This window comes from Stegostoma tigrinum, chromosome 7 (genome assembly GCF_030684315.1).
Source record: "Stegostoma tigrinum isolate sSteTig4 chromosome 7, sSteTig4.hap1, whole genome shotgun sequence".
Classification (NCBI taxonomy): Eukaryota; Metazoa; Chordata; class Chondrichthyes; order Orectolobiformes; family Stegostomatidae; genus Stegostoma; species Stegostoma tigrinum.
In genome coordinates this window covers 105,896,567-105,914,687 of record NC_081360.1, presented here as the reverse complement: position 1 = coordinate 105,914,687, position 18,121 = coordinate 105,896,567, and the positions used below count along the sequence as shown (strand labels likewise).

At 48.4% G+C, this 18,121-nt stretch overlaps 1 protein-coding gene across 1 annotated transcript in view; it reads right to left on the bottom strand.

Moving 5' to 3' along the window:
• Positions 1–882: 882 nt before the first annotated feature.
• The window catches only part of LOC125454182 (insulin-like growth factor-binding protein 5), a 50,236-nt gene continuing 32,997 nt past the window's right edge, over positions 883–18,121 (bottom strand). Inside the window, exons 2-4 of the mRNA XM_048534679.2 lie at positions 8,782–9,005; positions 4,027–4,146; positions 883–1,560 (exon numbers count right to left, since the gene is read on the bottom strand). Coding sequence (XP_048390636.1) covers positions 1,438–1,560; positions 4,027–4,146; positions 8,782–9,005 — 467 coding nt within the window. The 3' untranslated portion in view covers positions 883–1,437. The remainder of the gene's footprint in view (positions 1,561–4,026; positions 4,147–8,781; positions 9,006–18,121) is intronic.

The following is an 18,121-nucleotide window of genomic DNA, read 5'->3' as shown; positions in this document are numbered from 1 at the left end:
CCCCTCACCCTAGAATACTTTGCCGAACCCAGCTCAGTCCAAGCCTGCCCCTCGAATGTAGGATCCCCTCATGTTAATGTGTCAGGATCTGTGGACTCCTAGGTTAGCTTCTCATGTCAGGGCATGATAGAGCATCAAACACCACTTGGTCATTTATCCTAGCCCAAGCAAGCTCCCAGCATCCCCCACCCCACCCACCCCAACTCCTTCATCACCAGCTCCAACGCCCCCTCACCCTCAACCCCAGCTACCCCTCAATGCATCCCATCACCCTTTCATTCTACTCCAGTTCCCTCGGATCCCCTCATTGCCATGCCAGCTTCCCCCCACCTCCCCCCCCTCCACTGCCCAAAGACCCCCTCATCCATACCCCGCTCCAGTTCCCTTGGATCCACTCATCGCCATGCCAGCTTCCCCCACCTCCCCCTCTCCACTGCCCAAAGACACACTCATCCCTACCCTGCTCCAGCTCCCTCGGATCCCCTCATCGTCATGCCAGCTTCCCTCCACCTCCCCCCCAACTGCCCAAAGACACACTCACCCTTACCCTGCTCCAGCTCCCTCAGATCCCCTCATCGCCATGCCAGCTTCCCTCCACCTCCCCCCACCACTGCCCAAAGACACACTCACCCTTACCCTGCTCCAGCTCCCTCGGATCCCCTCATCGCCATGCCAGCTTCCCCCCACCTCCCCCCACCACTGCCCAAAGACCCCCTCATCCCTGCCCTGCTCCAGCTCCCTCGGATCCCCTCATCGCCATGCCAGCTTCCCTCCACCTCCCCCCGCTACTGCCCAAAGACCCCCTCACCCTTACCCTGCTCCTGCTCCCTCGGATCCCCTCATCGCCATGCCAGCTTCCCTCCACCTCCCCCCACCCCCACTCAAAGACATCCTCATCCTTGCCTTGCTCCCAGCTCCTGCAGGCCATCAGATGAAAGTAAGGAGGAGGTCGGTCTAGATAATGGATGTCCCCAGTCCCTCATCCAATCCAGATCTCTGCAGCTCAATAGGATGGATGTGTTGGATTGCAGCATCTTGTGAAAAATCAGGATGAACGTCCAGGAGCTTTCCTTATGTGCATTTCTTGGATGGGTGAAGATCTCCTTAAATCGTGATTTAAAAAAAGGGCACGTGGTATAAAAACATGACACTAGTGCCCCATCCTCCAGCATTTTCTTTCCAAAACCAATCAGAATCGAAACGTGTTTCTTTGGTAGAGATTGTAAAGCCAAAAAACAGAAGCTCACGCAGGTTCAACCAATCCGATGCCCCGAAAAATCATAACATACAATTTTTGTTTAAATTATTATACTTTGATGCACTCACTGCCAAAAAGTTTAGAGTCTGTAGTTAGCCAATCGGCTGGCGAGTAGATGCTGAGTTGGTTAGAGAGGAGACAGATGTGGTGTTGCGGGTTTTAAAAAAAACACAACGACATCAGTCACTCTCAAAGCTGTGACACTGAAAGTCGCGGTGCTTGAAATCAGAGCCAGGTAACTTCAATCCATACTTATTCACACACCAGCAGAGACCCCGCCGTTTCCCCTTCGAGGGTTTGCACTGTCGAGAGGAAAGAAAATCTCAAGTTAATTTAAAATCCAACCGGGTTATTAAACAATTCTGAGAGAATGAGAGTGTCATTGACTGGCCAGCATTTATTGCCCATCCCTAAATACCCGGGGGGAGTGAAGAAGCAACCCCATTGCTGTGGGTCTGGAGACCAGGTAAGGATTCCTTCCCTAAAGGACATTAATGATTCAGATGGGTTTTTCCAACAATTGATTCATGGTCATCATTCGACCCTTAATTCCAGATTTTTATTGAATTCAAATTTAACCATCTGCCGTATGAACCTGCAATCTCCAGTCAGGCATTTTCCTTCCCCAAAGAGCATCAGCGAATCAGGTGAGTTTTTCCAACAATGGTTTCGTGGTCATTAGACTCTTAGTTGCAGATTTTAATGGTTTCAAATTCCACCAGTTGCCCATAGTGTGATTTCAACCCAGGTCCCGTGAACATTCCCAAGCTCCCTGATTAACTGTCCAGTGATAATACCACTAGGCCATCTCCTCCCCAGTGTGACAAGGGAACGTTAAATAGGGGCTTTCAAACGGGAGTGGATCGTTATCAGAAAAGGATAATTGTCCCATGGAATTCACTATCACAGAAGGCAATTGATGCTGAAACATTGATTGTACTCAAAAAGGAATTAGATGCAGATCTTAGAGTTAGAGGGATCAAAGAGTATGGAGACAAAACAGGAACAGGGACTGAGTTGGATGAACAGTCAAGATCACATTGAACGGTGGAGCAGTCTCAATGGCCAAGTGGCCGACTTCTGCTGCCCTGTGTCTATGCAGGGTTACTGGGGAAGGTAGGAGAATGGCTCTGATTGAATTGATCATGCAGAGGGCTTTCACAGACACAACGTGCCAAACGGCCTCCTTCCACACAAACACCACGAAAACTCAGTGCCAGCAGAGCATCATAAATATAGAAATTCATGGAAGATCCTCAGGCAGCTCCTTCCAAACCCGCGAACATTTCCATCTGGAAGGACAAGGAGCAGCAAATACATGGGAACCCCCTGCAAGTTCCCCTCCCAGCCACTCCCCATCCTGACCTGGAAATATATCACCGTTCCTTCACTGTCGCTGGGTCAGAATCCTGGAATTCCCTCCCTAACGGCATTGTGGGTCAACCCGCAGCAGGAGATCTGCAGTGGTTCAAGAAGGCAGCTCACACCCACCTTATCAAGGGGCAACTAGGAATGGGTAATAAATGCTGGGCCCAGGCAGCCTCATGATTTTGCCCCTTGAGCCTGTTACACAGGAACAGCAGGAGGCCATTCAGCCCCTTACATGAGCCTGTTACACCGGAACAGCAGGAGGCCATTCAGCTGCCTACGTGAGCCTGTTACACAGGAACGGGAAGGAATCCATTCAGCCCCCTACGTGAGCCTGTTACACAGGAACAGAATGAGGCCATTCAGCCCACTACGTGAGTCTGTTACACAGGAACAGCAGGAGGCCATTCAGCCCCTCCTCAAGCCTGTTACACAGGAACGGGAAGGAGGCCACTCTGCCTTTCGAGCCTGCTGTGCAGGGACAGTTGGAAGTGTGAGGAAGGGCAGTGAAGTATTTCCCAGACAAGCTGGTCGAATGGGCAGATAAGTGACAGGTAATGCATAGGAGTGTGAGGTGGATGAAGAAGGAGACACTGTTGGAAAGGAAATGGTTACAATCTAATGAGGGTGGAGTAGTGGTGTGTGTGGGAGCAGAGGGACCTGGGCATACATGTGCACAAATTTTTGAAGGTGGTAGGATGAGTGGGGTATCAGGTGAAACGAACATTCACAATGCAGGGTTTTCTAAACATATACACAATGTACAAGGGAAAGAAAATGATCATTCATTTCTATAACACAGTTATTAAACCTCACCTGGGGTAGTGTGTACAGCTGTAGGCATCACATGACAGGAAAGATGTTAATGTATTGGAGAGAGTGCAGAAGTGATTTACCAGAATGGTTCCATAGGTTATAGGAGCAAATGAGGTCATTCAGCCCTTTGAGGCTGCTCTGCCATTCAATCATGGCTGATATGTTTCTCACCCCCATTCTCCTGCCTTCACCCCGTGACCCTCAATCCCCTTACTAATCAACAGCCTATCTATCTCCGTCTTAAACAGACTCAATGACGTGGCTTCTACAGCCCTTTGTGACAATGAGTTCCATAGATTCTCCACCCTCTGGCTGAAAAAATTGTTTATAAAATCATGAGGGATATCGATAGGGCGAATAGCCAAGGTCTTTTCCCCAGGGTACGGGGAGTTCAAAATTAGAGGGGCATAGGCTTAAGGTGAGAAGGGAAAGATTGAAAAGGGACCTGAGGGGTAACTTTTTCACACAGAGGGAGGTGGATCTGCAGCTGCCAGAGGGAGTGGTGGAGGCTGGCACAGTTACAATGATTCTGTGTGAAGGGACAGTGTTAGCAGGTCTAGCGAGCTCCAGAAATACACACATACCTGCTTCCTTTTGTACAGGCCTTTGCGGTCACAGTTTGGAATATAAACCTCATGTGGGCTCAGGTAGGCAGCTTTCTTCAGATTCTGTAACACCACTTCCATTTGTCGACGGCATGGACCCTATAGGTCAAGGCAACCGGTCAGTTACATGTCCACAAGGGAACAGGAAAGCACAGTCTACAGATTCCATTGGCCATTTGTAGGCCATCTGTAACCAGGGCAGCATTTCTGAACTTCCAGCTGACCCCCTCGCTTCGTCTCTTCCCATCACCCCATGATCTCCATACTTCTCTGTGTTTAATCCTATGAATGGACAGTGGTCACTGTTAATAATTTATTCACAGGATTTTCGCTAGGCCAGCATTAATTGCCCAATCCACACTGCCCTGGAATGTGGTAGCCAGATCCATGTTACGACTCCACTGTCAGTGAAAACATTTCTCTGAAATTCCTGCTCAGATTTATACATGGTGCTTTGGTTTCTGCACAAGAGAAGGACCCTTGACAGAAAAGATGAGCTGGTCAGGTGGGCAGGCCTATGGCAGGTGAGGTTTAATGCAGAGAATCACAATTCTTACTGCTAGGAAGAATGAGGAACGGCAATACCCAATAAAACAGGCAACGGGAAATAACACGTAGGGGTGTCTGTACACATATTGTTCAACATGCATTTAAGGTGAGGGGGGAGGCTAGACGGGCAAGTTTTATTTTACAGAGGGTGGTAGGAGCGTGGAACACACTGCCAAGGTTGGTGGTGGAGGCAGATACAATAGGGCATTTAAGGGACTTTTAGATAAGCACATGAATATGCAAGGAATGGATGGATATGAACTAAGGGCAGGCAGAGGGGATTAGTTTCATTTGGTGTTATGTTTGGCACAACATTGTGGGCTGAAGGGTCCATTCTTGTGCCGTACTGTCCCATTTTCTATGGTAGGAGAAGATGAAAAAGTTGTTTAAACGAAAAGATACAGGTCTTTAGGTTAGTAAATGGAAGCACAGAGTTGAAAAGCAAGGCAGTGTAACCATAGGCTAGGCTCCATAGGGCCAAAAGAATAGGAGCAGGCCATTCAGCCCATCAAACCTGCCTTGCCATTCTAAATGTTCCTGCTTGACCAAGCACTTTAATGCATTTTACCTGCCACATGCCCAGATGGTTATTGGAAATCTATCAAATTCTGTTTTCTGAAACTGAAAGAACTGCGGATGCTGTAAATCAGAAACTGCTGGAAAAGCTCACCAGGGCTGGCAGCATCTGTGGGGAGTTTTTAGAGGTAACATTTTGGGTTGAGAACATTCTGAGGAAGGGTCACTGGACCTGAAAAGTCAACTCTGATTTCTCTTCACAGATGCTGCCAGACCTGGTGAGCTTTTCCAGCAATTTCTGTTTTCTACCTCTTAGCCAGCCATGAATCCATGCCAGTACGTTCCCTCCTCTCCCATGTATTTTAACTGTTTCTAACCAAACTCCCGTGGGGCACTTCATCAAAGGCTGTCTGAAAATCTAAATATACAATGACCATCAGTTCTCTTTTATCATTTCTGTTTGTGACATTTTCGAAAAAAACCCCAACGAGATCTTCAAACACAATGTCCCATTCTCAAATCCATACTGATTCTGCCCAATTGGATCATTATCATCAGAGTGTCCGTGTATCCCATCCTTTACAATCAATTCTAACATTTTCCCTGCTCCTGAAGGAAGGCTAACGGGGCTGTAGTTACCTATTTTCCTTCTTTTTAGAGCTTTGTTTGATTTATTATTGTCACATGTACTGAGGTACAGTGAAAAGCAGTGTTTTGCGTGCTATTCAGACAAATCATACCTTTCATAAATACATCAGGGTAATAGAACAGAGCAGCTACAGAGAAAGTGTAGAGAAAGATCAACTCTAATATATGACAGGTCTGTTCATAAACCTGATACAGCAGGTAAGAAGTTGTTCTTCAATCTGTTGGCAAGTTTTTTTGAACTTTTGTATCTTCTGCCCGATGGAAGAGAGTATAACTGGGGTGGGAGGATGTATTTAATCATGTTAGCTGCTTTCCTGAAGCAGCAGGATATATAGACAGAGCCAATGGAAGGAAGGTTGGTTTGCGAGGTCGACAGGGCTGTGTTCACAACTCTCAGTAATTTCTCACGGTGTTCGGTAGAAGAGTTGCCATGCTACACTATGGTGCATCCCGAGAGGATGCTTTCTATGGTGCATCTATAAAAATTACTGCAAGTCGGTGTGGACATGCTGAACAGCGTTAGCCCCCTGAGGGAGTAGAGGTGTTGCTGTGCTTTCCTGGCCATCGTGTTGATGTGGATGGACCAGGGCAGATTGTCAGTGATATATACTCCCACTGACGGTCTCCACCTGCCCCCCACCCCCGCCTCAGCACCACTGCTACAGACAGGGGCAGGTCCTCCACTCTGCTTCCAAAAGTCAATGGCCAGCTCCTTCATTTACTGACACTGAGGGTGAGATTGATGTCTTCACAACATGCTGCTAAACACACTATCTCGTTCCTGTATTCTGTCTCGTCGCTGTTTCAGATCTGACCCACTACGGGGGTGTCCTCAGCAAACTAGGAAATGGAGTTAGAGCAGAATTTGACCCCACAGTGGTGCGTGTGTAAGGGGTATCGTAAGGGGCGGAGCACACATCTTTGCAGGGCACCAGCGCTGAGGATTATTGTGGGGGAGTGTTGTGCCAGTCCTCACTGCTTGTGGTCTCTGTGCCAGCAAGTCAAGGATCCAGTTACTGGGGGGGGGGGGGGGGGGGGGGGGGCCGAGCCCGAGGTCTCAGAGTTTGGAGATGAAATTGTTTGGAATTACGGTACTGGAGGTAGAGTTGCAGTTAATAAATAGGAGCCTGGTTGTAGGTGTGCTTGTCATCCAGATGTTCCAGGAATGTGTGCAGAGCCGGGAGATGGTGCCAGCTGTGGATCTGTTGCACTAGTGGGCAAATTGTAGTGGACCCAGGAAATCTGGGAGGTTGGAGTTAATGTGTGCGATGCACTTCCTAATGCTGGGTGTCAGAGCCACAGGGCAGTTGTCAGGAAGGCACGTTTTCTGGTTTTTCTTTAGAACTGGGATCGTGGTGATCTTCTTCAAGCAGTTGGGACCCTCCCACTGGAATAAGGAGGGGTTAAAGGTGTCTGTGAATACCCCTTGCGCTCCCCCCCCCCCCACCCAAGCTGGACCCCACAGGTTCTGAGTGCATGGCTGGGGACTCCATTTGGGCCTGTGGCTTTCTGTAGGTTCACCCTCAGGAAGGTCAATCTGACGGCTGTAGAGGTGACTGTGGGTGGAGGTACGCTGAGGCTCTCTCACTCCCTTCTTAAACAGCGGGTGATGTTTCTCACCTCCCAACTCACAGGAATCAGTACAGAATCGGTAGAATTTTGGAAAATAATCACCAAGATATTGACAATCTCTTTGCTGCCTCCTTCAACCCTCTAAGATGTAGACCATCAGGTTCTGGGGATTTATCAACTTTCAGCCCCATTCATTTCTCCAGTTAAATCTTCTCACTCATTCTAATTTCATTCAACTCCTCATTCTCAGTCACTTGGATTTCTAGTTCTGGAAGATTTCTAAAATCTTCCTCAGTGAAAACAGACACAAAGTAATCATTTAATTTCTTTGTCATTTCTCCTTTCCCTATTAGAAAATCTCCTGACTCTGCTCTAATGGATTTACATTCATTTAGCTAAACATTTCCTTATTATAGGAGCTTTTATGGTCATTGCTATGTTTTTGTTACATTGCATTCATAGTTGATTATGTTCTGCTTTGATTTGCTGCATTCCAAGAATTTCCCATTCCTCAGTTTTTCATAATTACTGGTGACTATACAAGCTTTTGATTTTAATCATATAACATCCTCCAATGAGAACTGTGTTGAGTTACAGGCTCTGACCTTTAGGAAGGATGTTATGGCTTTGGGGAGAATACAGTGAAGATTACACAGAGACAAAGCAATGACAAAGCTCATTGAGTGTGTAGAGACTGGAGAAGCTGGGACTGTTCACTTTTGAGCAAATGAAGTTCGATGGGAAGATTTAATTGAGGTTTTCAAAATGATAACTGTACTGATAGAGTAACTAAGACCATATAACCATGGGGTGGCACAGTGGCTCAGTGGTTCGCGCTGCTGTCTCACAGCACCAGGGACCCAGGTTCAATTCTACCCTCGGGTAACTGTCTGTGTGGAGTTTGCACATTCTCCCTGTGTCTGCGTGGGTTTCCTCCGGGTGCTCCAGTTTCCTCCCACTGTCCAAAGATGTGCAGGTTAGGTGGATCGGCCATGGGAAAATGCCTGTAGTGTTCAGGGATGTGTAGATTAGGTGGTTCTGGGTGGGGATGCTCCAAGGTTTGGTGTGGACTTCCACACTGTAGGAATTCTATGATCAAATAGTTTCCAGGGGTAGAAGGGTCAGGAGACAGAAGAGTTACAAAGTAAGGTGACACCAAAAGAATTCAAGAGGGAGATGAGGGTGATTTTTTGCTGCAGTAACTTGTTAGGATCTGGGATGTGACGTGTGAAGGGGCCTGTGGAACTTTTAAAGGGAAATTGGACAAACAGTCATAAAGAAGATAATTAAAGCCGGATAAAGAAAGAGCTCTATCTATAAATATATGGGCAGGGGGCTGATTGGCTGCATGTTTCAGCTGGACACAGAGGGAATGGTAAAGCCAGAGGGTGTAGCCTGGTGACAGTGTTATTGTGCTCCACAGAGACACCACAACACTTAAGGACTTACAAGTTCTGATTCGTGCTTGTGACCAGGGAGACGTCGGTCATGGGACATGTTCTCAGAGGAGGAGATGATTTTGGAAAGATGCAGCCTCTTCTTCCGATCCTTCTTCAATGCTTCCACCTTCTGATTGGACAAGCGACTGTGCTTTTTGGGCAGTGGATTGGAACTGTAACCTTCCTCAGCCGTGTCCAGAGAAATCGCCTGCTCGCTCTCAGGAGGCTCCTTCACTACAAAAACAAAACCCCAAACAAGCATTGATTTATCATCATGCTGAGCAGATCAACAAAGAAACCTACAGCACAGGAATAGGCCCTTCGGCCCTCCAAGCCTGCGCCGATCCAGATCCTCTGTCTCACCTGTCATCTATTTTCTAACGGTCTGTGTCCATTTGCTCCCTGCCCATCCATGTACCTGTCCAAATATATCTTAAAAGACGCTAACGTGTCTGCGTCTACCACCTCCGCTGGCAACGCGTTCCAGGCACCCACCACCCTCTGTGTAAAGAACTTTCCAAGCATATCTCCCTTAAACTTTCCTCCTTAAACAGTCAGTACTGAGGGAGTGTTACAGTCTGACACGTGGAGGAGAGCAGACTGGAAGTCAGTACAACCCTAGTGTTCCCTATCCCTCCCCCTCCCCCACAAATTTATTTTAACACCATCTCCACATCCCTAGTTCTACGCTTCACCAGGACCCTGGTCCCAGCATGATTCAGGTGGTGCCCATCCCATTGGAACAGCTCCCTCCTTCCCCAGTGCTGGGTGCAGTGCCCCATAAATTCACTCCCACACCAATCCTTGCGCCACATGTTTACCCCTTTAACCTTGTTGGCCCTGGGTCAATTTGCTTGTGGCTCAGGCAGTAATCCAGGGATAATTACCTTTTTGGCTCTGTTTTAGAATTTAGCCCCTAAGCTGCTCATATTCCCTCAGCAGAACCTCTTTCCTTTTTCCAACAATATCGTCGGTGCCCACATGGACCACAACAATTGGATCTTTCCCCTCCCAATCCAAGTTCCTCTGCAGCCCAGATGAGCTTTCCTGAACTCGGGCCCCAGGCAGGAAACACAGCCCTGGGGACTCTCAATCCTGGCCGTAGAGAGCAGTGTCTATTCCGCCCATTACACTATCCCCAGTTACACCTACATGTCTCTTTTCTCTCACCCTCTGTCCCCGCACTGTGGTCAGTTTCCTCATTCTCCTTACAGCCCCCACTCTCATCCACACAGGGAGCCAGAATCTCAAACCTGTCCATCAAGCTCAGAACCCAAAATATCAGCTTATCTCTTGTCCCACAGATGCTGCCAGACTAGCTGAGTTTCTGTCGCCATTTCTGTTTTTATTTCAGGGCCTGTGTCTGGTCACTGCCAGCAAATGGCGTAACTTAACAACTCAATCAACCCCACTGATTCTCACAATTACCTTGACTACGGCTTCTCTCACCCACTCTCCGGCAATTCACCAACTTCCCTAACATCGTCCACAATGCCCTCAAGTTCACTGGGACTATTTCTGACACCTCCCTCCCTTCCTCGACCTCTCTGTCTCCATCCCCGGAAACCGACTCCCTACTGATATCCATTTCAAACCCACTGACTCCCACAACTACCTCGGCCACAGCTCCTCTCACTCACCTTCTGTAAAAATGCTATTCTCTCCTCTCAATTCCTCTGCCTCCACCGTATCTGCTCCCAGGATGAGGTGTTCTACTCTGAGACTTCCCAAACATTCTCCTGCTTTCGAGACTGTAGTTTCCCCTCCTTTGTTATTAAGGATGCCCTCAACTGCATCGCCCCCACATTTCCCACAAATCTGCCCTCAAACCCTCTCCAATCCCCAACAATAATAAGGATAGAATCCCTGGTCCTCACATACCACCCCACCAACCTTTGAATACAACGCATCTTCCTCCAACATTTCCACCACCTACAATCAGACCCCCCCCCCACCAAAAAGATATTTCCTTCCCCAAACCCGTCTCCATTCCGCAGGGGCCGTTCACTCTGTGACTCCCTCATCAGCTCCACACTCCCCACCAACCCCTCCACCAAACCTGCTCCCTTTCCCTGTAGCTGCCAATCCTGCCCCTGCAGCTCCCCTCTCACCTCCTTCCAAGACCCCAAACAATCCTCCCAGGTCCAGCAGAGATTCACCTGCACTTCATCTAAACTCATCAACTGTATCCATTGCTCCCGATGCGGTCCCCTCTTTATCAGGGAGACCAAATGCAGACTTGGGGAGCGGTTCATGGAGCATCTGTGCTCTGCACACATCAACCAACCAGAACTTCCGGTTTCCATACACTTTACTCCCACACCCACTCCCACTCCCCCACCCGCTCCCATTCCCACTACCCGTCCCCCTCCCCCTCCCACACCACTGGTGACATGTCCATCCTCGGCATTCCTCACTGTCAGAGTGAGGCTAAACACTAATTGGAGGAACAACACCTGATTTTTTTGCCTGAGGAGCTTACAGCCCAATGGTCTCAGTGTTGACTTCACCAGCTTCAAAATCCACCCCCCCCCCCAACTGTCCATCTTCCTACTCACCTATCTGCTCCACCCTTCCCACTGACAAACCACAATAACCCCCTACGTGCATCCACTTATCTCCATTCCACCTACCTTTCACCCAGCCCCCATCCTCCTCTGTTTATTTATCTCTGGGCCCCTCTCCCCTCCCCAGTCCTGACGAAGGGTTTTGGCCAATGCATTGACTTCCCTGCTCCTCAGATGCTGTCTGACCTGCTGTGCTTTACCAGCTCCATATTTATTGACTCTAGCTTCCAGTGTCTGCAGTCCTTACTGTCTCCAAGCTGAGTAATGCTGCCTCCCATTTCCTGCAGACTGTTTGGGATGGACAAAGATTAGGCTGCAGTCAGGTCAACTCTCTCTCTCTCTCTCTCTTTCACTGCCTCTCACCCACACTCCCGACCCACCTCAACTTGCTACCCTGCCAACTTTCCGTCCCTACATGCCCACACCCAATCTCCAATGTCCCTCACAGCTCTCTGCAATCTCACTGCTAATTGGGAAGCAGTAATGAATCTTAGTTGACCTTTCAAGACCAGGAGAACTCCCTTCTCTTTATCAAATGCAGTTTTGTCACCGAACATCCCAGGTAGGACAGCAACAACTTTCATTTAAGTAGAGCCTTTAACAACACAAGGTGCTTGTGAAGTGCACTGTTGGAGGATGAGTCAAGAATTATAAACAAGTGAATTTGGAGTCAGAGAAGGCCCATAAGACGACGGCTGATCTGATCTGATCACCCCACGTTCTGGCCTGTCCCTGATAACCTTTACCCCCTTGTCCATCAGGGATCTCTCCACACCTGACTTGGAAATTCTCAAGGATTCTGCTTCCACCAAGGCTCATGAGCTTCTGAGGGGAGACATTAGCCTCATCCCTGTTCTTTTGAATTAATTCATGAGATGTGTGCATTACTAGCCAGGCCAGCATTTATTGCCAACTGTTGCCCTCTAAGAAGGTGATGGTGAGCTGCCTTCTTGAACAGATGTCCAAAATGACTTCCAAAAAACACAACCATCTTCCTATGTGTCAGGTATGATTATAACCGCTGGAGAGTTTGCCCCCGATACCCATTGATTCCAGTTTTGCTCGGGCTCCTTGATGCCACATGCGGTCGAATGAAGGCTTGATATCAAGGGCTGTCACTCTCACCTCAACTCTGGAATTCAGCTCTTTTGTCCATGTGTGAACCAAAGCTGTAATGAGGTCAGGAGCTGAGTGGCCCTGGCAGAACCCAAACTGGGCGTCGCTGAGCAGGTAATTGCTGAACAGGTGCTGCTTAATAGCCCTGTTACTGACACCTTCTGTCACTTTACTGATGGTCGAGAGGAGACTGATGGGGCGGTGATTGGCCGGGTTGGATTTGTCCTGCTTTTTGTGTACAGGGCATACCTGGGGAATTTTCCACATTGTCGGGTAGATCCCAGTGCTGTAACTGTACTGGAACAGCTTGGCTAGGGGAGGGGCAAGTTCTGGAGCACAAGCCTTCAGTACTATTGCTGGAATATTGTCAGGGCCCACAGCCTTTGCAGTATCCAGTGTCTCCAACCATTTCTTGATATCACGTGGAGTGAGTCGAATTGGCTGAAGACCAGTATCTGTGACGCTGGGGACCACTGGAAGAGGCCGAGATGGATCATCCACTCAGCACTTCTGGCTGAAGATTGCTGCGAATGTTTAGTCTTATCCTTTGCACTGATGTGCTGGGCTCTTCCATCACTGAGGACGGGGATATAGAACATAGAACATAGAACATTACAGCACAGTACAGGCCCTTCGGCCCTCAATGTTGTGCCGACCTGTCATACCGATCTCAAGCCCATCTAACCTACACTGTTCCATGTACGTCCATATGCTTGTCCAATGACGACTTAAATGTACCTAAAGTTGGCGAATCTACTACCGTTGCAGGCAAAGCGTTCCATTCCCTTACTACTCTGAGTTTGGAGCCTCCTCCTCCAGTGAGTTGTTTAATTGCCCACCACCATTCACACCTGGATGTGGCAGGACTGCAGAGCTTAGATCTGATCCATTGGTTGTGGGATCGCTTAGCTCTCTCTATCACTTACTGCTTTCGCTATTTGGCAAGTAGTCCTGTTTGGGGGCTTCACCAGGTTGGTACCTCACCTTCAGGTAAGCCTGGTGCTGCTCCTGGCATGCCCTCCTGCACTCTCCATTGAACCAGGGTTGACCCCCTGGCCTGATGGTAATGGCTGAGTGGGGAATATGTCAAGCCATGAGGTTACAGACTGTACTGGAGTACAGTTCTGCTGCTGTTGTTGGCCCACAGCGCCTCGTGGACGTCTCGTCTTGAGTTGCTTGATCTGTGTGAAGTCTGTCCCATTGAGCACGGGGATAGTGCCACACAACACGGTTGTTCTCAATGTGAAGGTGGGACTTTGTCTCCACAAGGACTGTGCAAAGGTCCCTCTTACTGATACTGTCATGGACAGATGTAACTGCAGCTGGCAGGTTGGTAAGGATGAGGTCAGATATGTTTCCCCTCTTTTTGGTTCCCTCACCACCTGCCGCAGACCCAGTCTAACAGCTATGTCCTGTAGGACCCGACCAGCCCGATCAGTATTACTGCTGCCGAGCCACTCTTGGTGGCGAACACTGAAATCCCCCACCCAGAGTACATTTTGTGCCCTTACCATCCTCAGTGCTTCCTCTAAGTGTTGATCAACATGGAGACGCAATGATCCATCAGCTGGAGGAGGACAGTGTGTGGTAATCAGCAGGAGGTTTCCTTGCCCATGTTTAACCTGAAGCCATGAGACTTCATGGGGTCTGGAGTCAATATTGAGGATTCCCAGAGTAACTCCCTCCCGACTGTGTCACACTGTGTCACCCCCTTTGCTGGGTCTTTCCTGCAGGTGGGACAGAACATACCCAGGGATGGTGATGTATCCTGGTGGCTAGCTTTCTGCCAGTTTGTCCAATGTAGTGTGTCACAGTTCTTGCAAGGTATTTTATAGATGACATTCGTTTTGCTTGTTGTCTGTGTAGCGTCTTTTAAGTTCATTAGCTGCTGTTTTAGTGTGTTGGTGGTTCTGATATGATTCTGTGAGTGTGACTGTGTCAGGCTGTATCGTGACTAGTTGGTGAGACAGCTCTCCCAATGTGGGCACTAACCCCCAGATGTTAGTGAGGAGGACAGTGCAGGGTCCATTGGGCTGTTTCTGCCGTTGTCTTTTCTGGTGCCTGGGTCAATGCCAGGTGATCCATCCAGTTCCATTTCTTTGAGAGATTGTAGCGATTGATACAACTGAGGGGCTTGCTCGGCCATTTCAGAGGGCAACTGAGAGTCAACCAGATTGCTGTGGGTCTGGAGTCACATTTAGGTCAGACCAGCTGAGGCAAAGGCAAATTTCAGTGAGCCTTTAAATGGATGACGCTTGACTTTTAAACGGTGAGCTCAAGACCTAGATTCTTCTGCTTAGAGAAATACCATCACATTTACCCCAGCAAAACCCTTCAGATCTTATCATTTTTAATGTAATTTTAGGATCATTTGAGGGGGTGGGGGGAAGAGAGAGAGAGGTAGAGATTTCAGGCAGCAAATTCCAAAGTTTGGGCCCTGGGCAGCTGAAGGTGCAGGTGGGCAGCTGGAAGCAATAACAGAATGTGAACTGGAGAGTGGGGATTTTAAATTGGACATGTTACAGCAGTGAGCTGAGCCTGAGTTTATGTCAGCCTGCAGGGCTGGCCTGTACCGGTTTGAGATGGTTACACACTGCACCGAGCACTCTCTCTCAACAAGAACCGCCAACATTCAAAATCTTAGCTTTTCAAAAACAGAAGAATGGCAATGTCTGAACAGGCAGCGCTTAGAATGGAAAACAAGTAGCCTCCCTGATCTGTCTCTATCTTTAACATGACAAAAACACTCTGGTCATTGGCTTGCTGTCGGTGCTGCAGGAGAATTTCAGCCTGGGCCTTGATCGCAGTTTTATTGGATGTAAATGAACTCTGGATTGAATCATGTGCAGATGGCCTTGTCACTTGCAGTTCACTTTAAAAAGCTGCAGCGAGGAGCAGGAACTTGCTTGGATCCCGTTACAACAGCCAGAGACTACCAAAGCAAGACTGTTACACTAAACCCTTTCCAAATCTCTAGTTCAGGCCTCGGTGTTCGAGTTGTGACTGATTCAGTCTCCACCCTTTAGGAAGGATGTCAGGCCATGAGCAGATTCACTCAAATGGGCCCAGAGACCAGGGAGACACTGAAGGTGTTGTTCAAAATCAAATGCTGGTATTTTGATGGAGATGTTTAAATTTCAGGAAGTATTTCAATCAAGCAAGTAAAGAAAAGCTGCTCCCAGGGGCAGGACAGTCAGTCACCAGAGGGACAGGGATGGAAGGTATTACAGTTCAGGGAAAGGCCTCTGTCTCTGGGTGAAGGACTGGTGGGAATGGAGAAGAGGGGCGGGGTATGAGTGGTCAGTGCAGCAGACAGGGATGAGAGGAAGGGAAAGTTGAAGGAGGATGGTTTTGCTACATCCTCAAATTCTGGCGACGAATAAAACAGGCAGCAGTAGAATCTGGCTCCAAATCAACACTGAGCAATGATGCCAACAACTGCCTTGCGGACTTTAAATATATCGAAAGGTTTGGTGTCAGGTTACACCAGAAACTCACTTCACTGCAACACCATCCCAGTGAGACTCAGTGTGTGTGGGAGTGAACCCCAGTGAGAGTCAGTGTGTGTGGGACTGTACCCCAGTGAGAGTCCGTGTGTGTGGGACTGTACCCCAGTGAGAGTCCGTGTGTGTGGGACTGTACCCCAGTGAGAGTCCGTGTGTGTGGGACTGTACCCCAGTGAGAGTCAGTGTGTGTGGGACTGTACCCCAGTGAGAGTCAGTGTGTGTGGGACTGTACCCCAGTGAGAGTCCGTGTGTGTGGGACTGTACCCCAGTGAGAGACAGTGTGTGTGGGACTGTACCCCAGTGAGAGTCAGTATGTGTGGGACTGTACCCCAGTGAGAGTCAGTGTGTGTGGGACTGTACCCCAGTGAGAGTCCGTGTGTGTGGGACTGTACCCCAGTGAGAGACAGTGTGTGTGGGACCGTACCCCAGTGAGAGATATTGTGTGTGGGACTGTACCCCAGTGAGAGTCCGTGTGTGTGGGACTGTACCCCAGTGAGAGACAGTGTGTGTGGGACCGTACCCCAGTGAGAGATATTGTGTGTGGGACCTATGATGGATTGGGTTTTCTCAGTAATTCTAAAACTGCAGATTTTCAGAAGAGCAGCTTGCCTGAAAATTATGCAGACACTTTCAACTCGCTGAAAAACATTTGTGTTACCTCTCCTAGTTACATCAACAGGATCATTCTGTTGCTCTGCCTAACTGCGATGCGTCATGGGCAGTTCCATGATTGTCATTATGCAAATTAATTAATTACAGAAACTAGAAGGCAGTAGCCACCTGCATAACTTCAATTGCATTTTGAGCACATTTTCCTCCTTCAATTCCCAAGTCCGGAATGTGACCAAACATTATTCTGGCTTTCGAGAGTCAGACTGGGGATCGCTGTCTGCCAAACAGGCTGCTGGGCACATCACTGCAGTGTGGGTCCTGACTGTGGTTTTACTGACGTTCTCCTGGTCGTTACCTGATTGCAGAATGCAACAGGAGACACAACAGGATCAGAGGGTGGACAGTCACACAGGGCTAAAGGATTCAGCGCAGTTCCAACAGGCCTGTCTTCCCATATCTTACACAGTACACATCAAGGATTTTTTGGGTGAGAGAGTGAATGTGGAAACGCTGCAGTAAAAATAAACCAGTATAGAGTAGTTTAAAAATAATACATATATATTTTAAAAAGTTTTGGCCTTCTGTCAAAAATTACATTAGAAGATCCAGAAAAAGCACATGAACAAGAGCATGCTGAATAAACACTGACTCTGCGCAGTTACACAGTGAGTGACCCTTACCCTGCTGAATAAACACTGACTCTGCGCAGTTACACAGTGAGTGACCCTTACCCTGCTGAATAAACACTGACTCTGCGCAGTTACACAGTGAGTGACACTAACTCTTGTTGAATAAACACCGACCTTGTACAGTTACACAGTGAGTGACCCTTACCCTGCTTAATAAACACTGACTCTGTACAGTTACACAGTGAGTGACTCTTACCCTGCTGAATAAACACTGACCCTGTACCGTTACACAGTGAGTGACCCTTACCCTGCTGAAGAAACACTGACCGTGTACAGTTACACAGTGAGTGACCCTTACCCTGCTGAGTAAGCACTGTACCCTGCGCAGTTACACAGTGAGTGACCCTTACCCTGCTGAATAAGCACTGACCCTGTACAGTTACACAGTGAGTGACCCTTACCCTGCTGAATAAACACTGTGCCCTGTGCAGTTACACAGTGAGTGACCCTTACCCTGCTGAATAAACACTGTACCCTGTGCAGTTACACAGTGAGTGACCCTTACCCTGCTGAATAAAAACTGACCCTGTGCAGTTACACAGTGAGTGACCCTTACCCTGCTGAATAAACACTGACTCTGTACAGTCACACAGTGAGTGACCCTTACCCTGCTGAATAAACACTGACTCTGTACAGTTACACAGTGAGTGACCCTTACCCTGCTGAATAAACACTGACTCTGTACAGTTACACAGCAAGTGACCCTTACCCTGCTGAATAAACACTGACCCTGTACAGTTACACAGTGAATGACCCTTACCCTGCTGAATAAACACTGACCCTGTACAGTTACACAGTGAGTGACCCTTACCCTGCTGAATAAACACTGACCCTGTACAGTTACACAGTGAATGACCCTT